General features: G+C 36.9%; 1 protein-coding gene across 1 annotated transcript; it reads left to right on the forward strand.

Annotated features, from left to right (window-relative positions):
* The first annotated feature begins 686 nt into the window (after positions 1-686).
* tigarb (TP53 induced glycolysis regulatory phosphatase b) lies at positions 687-4,889 on the forward strand. Its single transcript, XM_079868600.1, has 6 exons — positions 687-844; positions 1,153-1,190; positions 2,172-2,293; positions 2,379-2,456; positions 2,740-2,850; positions 3,223-4,889. The coding sequence occupies exons 1-6, from the start codon at positions 813-815 to the stop codon at positions 3,628-3,630; spliced, it is 789 nt and encodes a 262-aa protein (XP_079724726.1). The 5' UTR covers positions 687-812; the 3' UTR covers positions 3,631-4,889.
* The last annotated feature ends 7,847 nt before the right edge of the window (positions 4,890-12,736 follow it).

A 12,736-nucleotide genomic window follows, 5' to 3' on the forward strand; every position in this document is an offset into this window, starting at 1 on the left:
TTGTTTTGTTATTTTGAAGCAGCCACCTGTTAAAAGTTCCACCTCCACATCCCAAAAATATCCAAAGAAGTGGCATTTCAGCAATACCATAATTATTTTCACACTTTGACTGTAAGTTTGAATATTTACCTCATTTTGGCCTATCACACATTCAATTCAATAAATATCAATTTGAACAAAAATGAGCAGTTTTTTGTTTTGTTGTGTTAATTGCGAATACCACTGTAGACAAGGAACCGAATGGCGCCCTTCTGTGGTGATTTAAATGAGTTACAGCAGAACGCTGTATAATAATAATAAGCCTATTATTTCTCAGTAACATTGTTCAGTGTAATTTATTTATTTAGTTACTCTTTTCGCCGCCGTCTGTCACAAATAACTCGTGGTTCGTGATTCTTGCAAACGGTTATCATAATATATATATATATATATATATATAATTTTTTTTTTTTTTTTTTTTTTTTTTTTAATGGCAGGAATAAATTTGATTTGAAATCCCGATTTGAATTTGAATGCGGTTCAAGAAAACGTTTAACACGTTATTATGTATATAAAACAAAACAATTCACAGAAGTTATAATTTACAAACTGATTACTGGTGTACAAAAACAGGAACAGATATTAGAAAGCAACATTTGCAACTCGTAGTAAAAAAAAAACCATAAGATGCAGCGGTGCACTTCCCACAAATCACCACAGGAGGGCGACAGAGTTCCGTTCATTTAAGTGACGTCATTTATCGGCAACACTTTGACTCATGAACCAGGAAGAACACTTGTCATACATTTCATCTACTCTTGCAAATCTGTATTATGCTCACATTTGCATTAACGATCGTTCGACAGTAAGTGAGCACTTGTGTGTTTTGCATGTTTGCTTTTGTTGTACATGTATACGAATGTTTATGATTTCTTGTTTAGGTGATACGGTAGGGACAGAGAGCACATGCACGTGATCTACATCTGTTCTGCTTATACGCATCACTAAATGTTTTCACGAATGCTTTATATTGCATATAGTCAACGCTGTGATCGGACATGTTTTGTCTGTAACTTAGTTGATAACAATGACCTCTACATGACATGGCATGGCATGTGAGCTGTCCCTTCTGAAGTGATTTATCTCTATTTATTATGTGCTCTTGTTTCCTAGTGGGGAAACACAATACAACAGAGATAAATTGCTTCAAGGTAAGTAAACACACGTGTATGTTAATGCTTACCTCAGTGGTTTCAATTGGTTAGATGCCACGAACACCCAAAATATGATCATCGTCGTGTGAGGGACTCCCATCTGTTTATAGTTTTTTGACACAATTTATATTGTGAATAATAATAATAATATAAAATAAATAATATATAAAATATTTCGTTTCTTTTAAAGGGATAGTTCCGCCTAAAATTAAAATTAAAGGGATAGTTCACCCAAAAATGAAAATTCTGTCATCATTTACTCTCCCTCAAGTTGTTTCAAACCTGTAAGAATTTCTTTTTTCTGCTGAACACAAAAGAAGATATTTTGAAAAATGTCTGTAACCAAACAGTTGATGGACCCCATTGACTTCCATAGTAGGAAAAAAAAAATTACATGCATGGTTACAGACATTTTTCAAAATATCTTCTTTTGTGTTCAGCAGAAAAAAGAAATTCTTACAGGTTTGAAACAACTTGAGGGTGAGTAAATGATGACAGAATTTTCATTTTTGGGTGAACTATCCCTTTAAGTCATCATTTACTCACCCTGATTTTCTAATAGCGCAAGCGGTATATATATATATATTTTTTTAATCTACTTTTGTGGTTCAAATAAAAGAAAGAATGACATTCTAGCGACCATCATCAAGCTTTTAAAAAAAGATGCAAAGTTTTACAGAATGATATGCAACACATGTGCCGTATATTTATATATATTAAGTGTTAAGTGTTAGATACATTATTCACTCATTTTTATTTTATTTATCTATTTTTATTTTAATATTGTAATCTATAATATACAATCATTTTATTTATTTACTTATTATTATAATTATTATTTTACATTTTTACACTTTTTTTCTCTAAACCTTTTCACAGACCCCCTAGTAGCCTACTCCTTGCGATAACCCCTGTTCAAGATGTGCTGTTGACCTTTTTGGTTTGTGGATGAATGCTTTTTATTTCTCAAATGTGTAGGTCAGGGCATTGACACACCGCTGTCAGAGACGGGACATAAGCAGGCGGCGGCAGCTGGCCGGTACCTCAAAGATCTGCATTTCACCAATGTCTTTGTCAGTAACCTGCAAAGAGCCGTCCAGGTGTGTGTGTGTGTGTGACTGCAACTGTTAGATTCTGTGAGTGATTTATCCATCATGTGAAATATAACTTCTTCTCCTTCTCAAGACAGCTGAAATCATTTTAGGAAACAATCTTCATTCTTCTGCGACTGAGATGATATTGGATCCTTTACTCAGAGAGAGGGTGAGTGTCTATCTTAGCCAAGATTCGAGATTTTTATTTGTCACATGCACCGTTATATACACTAAACAACTTGCAGGGAAATGTAAACTTGGTCAGCTGTTTATACTGTGCATTACATTTATAAATATTTGATATAATGTTAATGATAAGATTAACATCAGAAATAATAATGAAAAAGATAAGTAATAATATTAATAAAACAAAATAGCATCTCTTTAATTTGGTATCCCATAGGGATTGCTGTAGTGTTAGTTCAAATGCACATGTGTGATGTATTGGTCAGGGTTTTGGGGTGGCAGAGGGAAGACCAAAGGAACATCTGAAGAACATGGCGAACGCAGCGGGTCAGGCCTGCCGAGATTACACACCTCCCGGCGGAGAGACGCTGGAACAGGTAGAAATTGAGCTTGAATTTTGCCAAATATGATGCCACTTATATGCAGAGGGAAATCAGAAGTAGGATATACAGTAGAAGTAGTGTTTTTATTGAGCAAACATACAGTAATATTGTGAAATATTATTACAATCTAAAATAAGTGTGTTCTATATTAAAATGTAATATATTCCTGTGATCAAAGCTGGATTTTCAGCATCATTACACCAGTCATAATTGTGGTCCCCTTTAACCAAACTTTTAAAATGTAGAATACACAACTATAAAATTTACTATTAATAATTTTCACTGTATTTTTTCCATGAGTGTAGTAACTGACTGATCATCAGATTGAATGCTCTGACAGAAGAAACTGTTTCTGTGTTTATCCAGGTAAAGACACGCTTCAAGAAGTTCCTCAAATCCTTATATCAGTGCATGTTAGAGGAACACGGCTCATCTGACCAGTGTTCTGCATCCAGCTCTGGACCATCAGAACCAGAACAGCCTGCCATCGCTGGACTAGCCAGTGACGGAGTCCACAACGTACCCGTCCATGCTCTGATCGTTAGTCACGGGGCGTTTATTCGTGTGTCTGTGCGTCACCTAGTGGAGGACCTGCAGTGCTGTCTGCCAGCAGGCCTGAAGATGAACCAGGTGTTCTCCCCGTGCCCGAACACTGGCATCAGCAGGTTCATCATCACCCTCCGTAGAGAGGAGAGCGACCCGCGGGCCGCCCGCATCCAGTGTGTCTTCATCAACAGAAAAGACCACCTGGATGATGTCAAAAACTCTGATTAACAGTATTATGTGACCGTTTGGTTTGTCTGGCATGGCCAGTGTTTTTATTTATTGCTCCTTACAAATTCAACGACTGAAGCGAAAGCACATATAAGTGTGTGTGATTGATTTTATTGTGTAAATTATTTAACTGCAGTGATTTATTTATCCTGTCAGCTGACTGAATGCAACCAATCGTAAGACGTGTTTTTGATGTTGTCCGTTATATAAGCACTTTATACTCACACTACTGTGGTTTTGGCCTCTAAAATGACGCAGTATTCACGCGTACTGAACATATATATTCATGTTTATGCAATAAAGAGATTCAGAGAAATGTGAAGCTAAGAAGGTTTGATTTTTCTTTACATTTGTGGTTAAATCTTGACTGTTTACTGTGTAATTTATGTGCACAGAAAATGTCAAATATTGTGATGCTTTACCTTTAAAGGGGCTATATGTAAATAATGTAAAATATTAATTGCTTTTTTATTGTTAATGCGTGAACAACTTTATGTAAAGGACTCGGAAAATCAGAAGGATGTGCGTTTACACGCGCTCCCAGAGCCTCTGACTGACACATTAACAAATGCTTATACAATGTTCAGGATAATACCGAAAAAACATTCTGTAGGTCTACTATAATTGCAATATTTTATGCACAGAAAAGGGATAAACTATAGTCTCACATAACCCTTCTTGACCTCTTTTTCTCATTGCTGTCATTTGTGTTTTTGTTATTGAGAGGAAAGCACACAGCACATAGACCCTTTTACATATTCATTCTAAATGAAATGTCGCTCAGCAGTGTGAAAGGTGTCGGATGATCGTTAACAGTATATCGCTGCAAGGGTATTCCCAACTTATTTTTACTTCAAAGATGACAAAGAACTTTGACGTGAGTATATCGGAGCGAGCTGTTGGCTGCAGTTCATTTAACGGCCACCAGTGTCGCTAATAACGGGTTTCTGAAATCATTAATTGTATTTTTTATCTCGAGGTTGAATGCTAAAAATGTGATTTGTGAGATGCACAGAGGTATGTAAACATGTTAAATTCTTAGGAAAAAAAGAGGTTAATTGGGTTTTATATATATATATATAGAGAGAGAGAGAGAGAGAGAGAACCTCAGCTTGACTCCATTTTGAAGAACACTTTATGTCTTAAATGATTGCATTATACTTTAATGTTTAACAGTTTATTTCATTTTTTTTCCTGATCAAAAAGTATGTTTACAAGCTGTTCAATTTATAAAACTGAATAAAAATAACACATGAATTAAAACAAAATCCATTAAAACTTTAAAATGTCCTTCAAATATACCAAAAAATACCACATTCTGGTCCACATAAGGCCATTTTGAGATTGTGTTTATTTTGATCCTTTTGTTGAATTTTCCATGTGGTTCCGTTGTTGTGTTTAATCATAGACATAGTAAAAGTGTTTAATTGGTCTGTGCTATGTCGTCCAGAAGATGGCGCTGTGCTACTGACCTCTGAAGGAGAGATGGGCCAACCTGCTGATGGAGAGAAGAACAGGACACGTCTCCGCTGCCGCCCACTCCAACAGGAAACTATCACCATCTTTGGTCCCTCATTTTCTCCCTGCCGACCGACGAAGGAAACTTAGTGATCTTCTAAGGGTTGTCATTTTCCTGCCGGTAAGTGGGCGGCAGTTTGGTTGAGTTGGTCACGCAGGGGACCTGGACGGCTCAAATGTACCGACGTCCTACAATCCAAGCAGACGATAGACTAGTCTGTGGCCACACATTCTTCAACTCCTACAGAAGCTCCTAAAATATCTGCTCAGACAAATCATATTTACATTTTTTTACTCACACACACACACACACACACACACACACACACACACACACTGCATGAGTTATTGTGACCCATCAAAGCATCTTCAGGTATGTTATTGCACAATTTGTTTATACACGTGCACAACCTGAAAAGTTGCTGAAAGACAGATGTTACTTCTATAGACAGAAAAATGCCACTTCTAAATAAAACCAGCAGTTTTATTTAGTTTCCACAAAGTTTAGACACCCAAACAAAGTCACGTGCTCACAATGTTTTGTTCTGTTGCAGTCCCACTTGACCAGCTGGTCTGCTGGTTGTCAATCTGACAGTAGATCAAACCAGATAAGATCATCAGACCACATTGCACAGTTTTTCAGTTGTGTAATCCTAAATTTATATGTAATTGTATAATTTAATTTATTCCAGAATTTAATATGATTGCATAAAGTTCAATGCAAAAACACTTTTCAAACATCAAAAAATTTCATAAATCAAGATTTACTTTTACTTTACGTTTAAAAGGGAAATGGGTTATGATAATAAGCCTTGTTTTCTGAAAAAGTTAAATATCTGTCAGTTAAGAAAAAGAGGCTTCAGAGGGAAACCAAGATTATCTTTCTCTATTTATAATCTTTCAAATATATATATATAAAAAAAGATATACCATAAGTAATTTTGCTTCTCAAGTAAATTTATTTTAATTTAAGAATGTTTAGATATTTGTATAACAAGATAAAACTACTAAGTAAGAAAATATATCTTTTTCTCAGTTTATTCATTTACAGAGCTGACTTCCCTTGTCTTCTAAACACTTAAATTATAAATTAAAGTATAACTGGCATGACATGAGGAAATGTTTCACTTCTCATTCACTTCTCATCGGAACTGTGACTGCTCGAGCTCTTTCAATCAGGGTGGATTCTGATTGGCTGTCATTATTTTATTGTTCACCTGCTGGAAAAAAAAAAACGTTCTGAAAGTGATTCCAACCATATTGTTTCTTTGTGCCATTATTGTTATAGCTGTGGTGTGGGCTCTGCTATTCTTTTATATTTAGAAATATTTTTAGAACTACATCTTTATCGTCTTTGTTGTGAACGGCCTTAACTCGGAGGAAACTGAATGGGACCTTATACAAATATGGGCTTTCACTTTAAGATAGTTGTAATTACTCTCTTGCTGTCAGTCTGAGCTTTGTTGGTGAAACTCCCCTATTACCAGCTCTGAAAGCAGAGTTTACAGTTCTTAATTTCTGCCTTTTCTGCTGTATAGTCTGTAGTGATAGTTGAGCCTCAGTGGTTTGATGACACAGCAACACCTTCATGGGCCCTGTGAAATGAACAATCAATAAGGTTTGCTTAGCACCTTCATTAATCACATACTGAAAGCCTAATGGAGCATAAAGAAGCCACATCATCCTACTACTAATTATATCAGAATCCATTTTTTGTTGGAATATGAATTTGGAATGTCGCTAATGATGGAAAGAAGAGCCATTTTATTTCCAGAACTGTGAGCGGTGTTTATCTTGAATATTAAAATTAGAAAAAGGGCTGAAGGATGTAAGGTAACATCCTGTCTGATGGCATGATGGAGGACGTGGTGGTGAAGAGGTGTATTTATAGAGCGACTTTCGAAGGGTGCATGCTAATGCTGATCTCTTCAGCTCTACATTTCCAGCTCATAATTAGAGCTGTTTAATTCGCGGGTACTGATTGTACTTCCTGTGCTCTCTATAAAAGGCCCCAAGGGCTGGACCGGGCTTTTTGGATATCCGCTTTTTGAGGGCTGTGGAACGCTCCGGTGCTCCTGTAACCCAGGAATTGCTCGAGGTCAGTTTTCCCCAGAAACAAACCGCAGTGTGACCACACTGGATTGTGCCACAGACCTTGGTGGGGACATTGTGGGTAGAGAAAGCTAGCGGAGTTTATTTTCCCTCAGTGTCTCTAAACGGTTGCTTTTGAAGACTTTTTTATGCAGAACACGGACCGCTGTGCAGCCAGTCTGCTAATTGCCGTGATAAAAGAGAGAGGCTGTGGATTTGTGTGTGTGTGTAGGTGTGAGAGGATGTAAAAACAAGTTAATTTTGAATGCAATTTTTTTTTTAAATCTTGGTTAAAGGGCTTTAAAACATCCTGCGAGGTTCATAGCTTAAAACATCCTCCTCATTATAAACAATGCATTTATTTAATCAAGCTCCAAAAGCGGCTTGTTTGGATATTGTGGGATCTGTGATGTCATATGGGCAAATGCATTTGCATTTCCATAGTCCCCGCCTTTCTGAGAGCCTACTCTGCTCTGATTGGTCAGATGGACCAAAACACTGCATGAATGTTTAGTGTTTAATATTTAAAATTTAATAAAATAATAATAATTCATATTTATTTAAAAATTGGCAACCCTTGCAGTCACAACAGATAATTTATTTGAATTTAATTTTTTTTAATTTTTTTTTTTTTTATATAATATTGTTCTGTGAAGTAGGCTATCAGTAGCTCCACAATAGTAATTGCAGTGTCAAATTCACACACTGGCTCCAGCACTGCAGATTGGATTCAATAATCTACTTTTATCAATGGAATGTGTTTAAGCTTCCATCCTACCTTAATTTAATTTAAATCAATTATCTATGTTTCCTGTGTTTTGCTTTTCCTGACTCATTTTTGCTTGGCTGGGAAATAACAAAGAACTAAGATGGAAATTTACTCTTTAGTTGACTAGAGAGTGCATGATTGCCTTTATAACTTTTTTTTTTATTATATTGATTTTCCAAGCAACTCTGAAGTTTTCTGATGTTGCATTCTGAAAAGTTTTTTATTTTTTTGTCTAGGATATCTACTGGATAAGTTTTTCCATATTTCTGCTGGGTGTGATCTGTGCAGACGCCATGCCAAAATGAGTGACAATGTCCCAGTGCTGCAATGCAGTAAATTAATAGCGGTTCCACTGGACACTCCGCCCGTTACACCAGCAGAGGGCGATGCCGGTGATGAAAGGTACCTAAATCACTCCAGTTGTGCTGGAAGGAAACATTTCTATTAAAGGCTACACCAGATCTTCAAGCTCATGCACGTTTTATTAAACAGGATAGAATAATTTAGAGAGAGAAAAATAACAAAAAGATTACAGAAATACATTTCTAATACTTTACTACTAATGTTGGTGCTTTTGTTTTCCCATCAAAAATGAAGATCATTGGTTTTTGTTAAATAAGGAAATTATTACATTTTCAGTAGGCTATTATGTTCACTTAATTGTTCGCTTAATGGAATATTTTGAAGTAGAAGGACTAAAACAGTATTTCTTGCAAAACATACTATAAACATGCTAGGCTAATTATATTAAGACATGATTATTAAATGCACTGGACAGGAAAAAATAATAAATAGTATTCCTAGGAAAAATATATAAAAAGTAGTATATAAATAGTATTAAAATAGTATTTCTAGAGGAAAAAAACTCCCCACTTTCACTTCATAGTTCTTTTAAAGTCACCATGAAATAAAATGGACAATTCTTGTATTTTGTGAAATATTGTGGTATTTATTATGAGTGATTTATCCGTGCACATCTTTTTTTTTTAATTCATGTGCCTCAGTAATCTATAATCAAAATAACTTCCCTTCCCTGTTGTAGCGACATCTTTTCTCTTCTCTTCTCTTCTCTTCTCTTCTCTTCTCTTCTCTTCTCTTCTCTTCTCTTCTCTTCTCTTCTCTTCTCTTATGCCTGGCGTGAAGGCGGGGCAACTTGTCACTCACATGAGACCCACCAATAGCAAACCACTACCATCCAATCAATGTCCAATGGACAAAATCAAGTCCCTCCCTACATTTTTTATTGGTTGAAAAGCCGTTTCACATTCGGAATGGGGGGGGGGGGGGAACTATCACAACACTTCCCCCCCCCCCCCCCCCCCCCCTCAGTAGCCCCAGTGGAAAACCTGTTTTTGTCTCTGACACTAATTTATATTAATTTATAGAGAAGCAAAATAGCACAATAAAGAGAAGGGAATTACTTTTACTGATCCAACTGTTGCTTTTATAACAAAGTCTGTTGCTCCATCTATAGTCATTGTGACCTTTTTATGGCTGTAGGGAATATACTGTAATTCACAAGGGCTGTTTTGGTTTGGGAAATCTTAATGAGTATCTAGAGAGTGTTATCTTTAATGATGATTAATGAATGCATTCCAGTTACTGTCTCCGTAATGAGATATTTATTATGTAAATGATTGCTGCTGCTGCAGTGCTTATTGGCACAGGGACAGAATCAGTGTCGTGGATGAGTCACTCCCCTCGCTCTCTTTGTGTGTGTGTGTGTGTGGCCTGGCAAACCCCAGATTATGCATATATATACAAAGTTGCCAATATTTGAAATCCTTGTCTTTATGGGGATGTTTTTTGGTAAATGTAAAAATACAGAAAGTTTTCTGTGATGGGTAGGTTTAGGGGTAGAGTTAGTGTAAAGGGGATAGAGTATACCGTTTGTACAGTTTAAAAATCATTATGTCTGTGGAAAGTCCCCATAAAACATGTAAACGCAACATGTGTGTGTCTGTGTTGCTTCATCAAACAAATTGCCCTGATCTACTATCCAAAGCCCCGACCCCACCAAAGATCCCACCAAAGCCCCGACCACTTGTCCTTTGGTGCAGTTGGTCCCTCTATTGCTGAAATGACAGAATGGAAAGAGGTGGATACACCCACCGTACCCCCGCATCAGAGTCGGCAACACCATTCTCGCCTGTAGGGAGTGAGAATGTGTAAAGTGGCGCAAGGATGTCTAACAGAATGCCTTTCATTCCAGGGCTGGGCAGTGGGAGCCGGGTGCTGGTGTAGAGTTCAAGGGAATGCTGGGGGAACGCTGGGGTTGTGTCTTGCTGACTCAGCAGAAACCCTCCGCTGACATCATTCTGCTTTTCCTTCATCGTTTGTCAGAACGAACTTCTCCAAAAGAAAAATTGCCTAAACTAGTCTCTTTAGTGCAGCCTGTTTCTGTGCAAACAAGTTATTCCAGCATGATATGAAAGCTTTAGCGTAAGTTCTGCCGGGAAGACTCAATTGTTACGTCACTTATTACCTTCTCATCTATCCAATCATGTTCTAATACTTGTAGTATAAAAGATCGGTACTTACACATGTCTGAGTTTGTCAATCCTCCCCACCACCACCAGGATGGTCCCTTCCCAAACCTCCCAGGGGGTCCATACCCGTACCCTCGGATTGTGAGCTACGGACGGGGCCTACGCCAAAGAAATTTATATTATAATATTGCTTGCTGGGCTTTTAATAAATGTATAATTGTTACCGAGTCTTTCTGGTAGAACTGTGAACTTAGCAATGCTGGTTCAGATGAGGGCTGTTGCGTCTGACTCTATGCACTGAACCGTGATGTCTGTACTGTGACGGTATATATATATATATATATATATATATATATACTGTATTAGGAGTTGTTATGGTAGGGATGTAATGGTACATGTATTCGTCCCGAACCGCCACGGTGTCAAGCTGCTGTTTTTATCATACATTTTACAGATTTTTTTTAAAAGTATCAATTGATTATTTGTCAATTTATAACACAATATCTCGTAATTGTGCGTCTGACTAGATCAGAGTGCATATGAGGACTATCCATACTCAACGCCTGGTGTCACGCAGAGACACACAGTGACTCATATAATGAGTGTTGAGAGGTGAGATTGAATAAAATGACTGTGCACTTTTCAGCTCACAAGAAAAAGCAGCAGACGGCATCAGGCTGTTCTCAAACAGAGAAACAACAGCGCAAAAAGCCTAAACACTGGAAAATAATCAGGATTCTGAACTCGATCAGCAAAAGTAAAGTGACCTTTGTTTTTAAGGTGGACAGAAATTTTACCTGAGTCATTGTGCTGTGAGTTTCAGCTGTGCTAATAGTGTGCGCAGAGCTCCTGCTCTCTGCAGGGGTCAGATGTTCTCTCTTGAGTTCTTGTCAGCTCATGAACACACTGTGCTTTTAGTGCTGTTCTTGCAGCTCGACCTGGCACACAAAATCCCTGCCACAAGAGGAACTTCACCACTGCAGAAACCACTTTACATCACTGGTGGTGGTGAGATATATATATATCACCACCAGTGATGTAAAGTAACTTTTCCCAACACCGTGCACATATATATACAGTTGGGAAAACTATAGTACAATAATAGTTACTTTTTTCACACCTGAGTGGGCTTGCTTGTTTGTTTGTTTTTCTTCATAACAACAAAACATTTTTCTTTTCAATTTTTTTTTGCAAATGTAAAGGCCAATTCACACCAAAAGTGAAATGAATAAGCCTTAGCCTGAAAGAAATTCAAATTCACACATGTACAGTAGTTGGGGGGCACAGTTAAAATAAACCTTTTGGCTGTGCATCCATTCTGGATTAAGGAATGATTGGATGCAGGAGAAGAAAGTTCATCGCTTACTTCAGCAGTAATAAAAATATATATATATATTAAACACATGTAATATTTATCTATAGTCATTTTTGCTTATTAATATGGTTGAAGTGGAAGTTTTATTATCTCAAAATGTCTTATTATTATGAATGTTGAAAACAGTTTTTATATTTAATATTTTTACATTTTTTATGATTATTTCATGAAGAAAGATAAAAAGAACACCGTTTATTTGAAATGAAAATATTTTTGTAACATTACAAAAATTACATTTTTGATCAGTGAATCCAATTTTTTGTTGTTGAATAAAATTCCTGATTCCTTTCAAAAAATCTTACTGATCCCAAACTTTTGAATAGTGATATACACACACACACATATACATACACTTATTGTATTTTAACCCCAATACCTTGTAGCATTTGTATTGCTGCCAATTTTTATATATTTGTGAATTAATATTTACAAAAATTGCTCCAATCAACCATTTGTAATACAATCCATTATTTCACACCAGTCTTGGTTTCTGAGCGCCTTTTTTGTGCTTTTTAAGAAAAATAAAAGGTGAACTGAAGGCGCTCGTGCCACTTTTCAATGTTGAATTATTGATCAGCTGTGTCAGCAAGATCACAGGCCTGACTCATATCCATCTCTGCCATTCCACTGGACACTTTTACAGACTGCCAGCTTTACTTTCAGCAGAGTGCCATCATGCAGATTGTTCTAGTCCCTGAGCTCACAGCTTGTCTTTAATGAATGGCTGGATGAATACATGTTAAAGTGGAGCATATGCTGCTGAAGAGAGTGCCATTTGGGCGGCGTGTTAAATGTTAAACGTCCGCTGATGCTCCTGATGTCATGCTTGAGTAATTCTCTCCTGGATTTCAGTGGCTCTCCTCA

This window comes from Squalius cephalus, assembly GCF_949319135.1.
Source record: "Squalius cephalus genome assembly, chromosome: 4".
Lineage (NCBI taxonomy): Eukaryota > Metazoa > Chordata > Actinopteri > Cypriniformes > Leuciscidae > Squalius > Squalius cephalus.

Coding starts and splice junctions, on each gene's coding strand:
- tigarb (XM_079868600.1), top strand. CDS start 813: ATGCTCACATTTGCATTAACGATCGTTCGACA. Junction 2,294..2,378: donor ACCTGCAAAGAGCCGTCCAG/GTGTGTGTGTGT, acceptor CTCCTTCTCAAG/ACAGCTGAAATCATTTTAGG. Junction 2,851..3,222: donor GCGGAGAGACGCTGGAACAG/GTAGAAATTGAG, acceptor GTGTTTATCCAG/GTAAAGACACGCTTCAAGAA.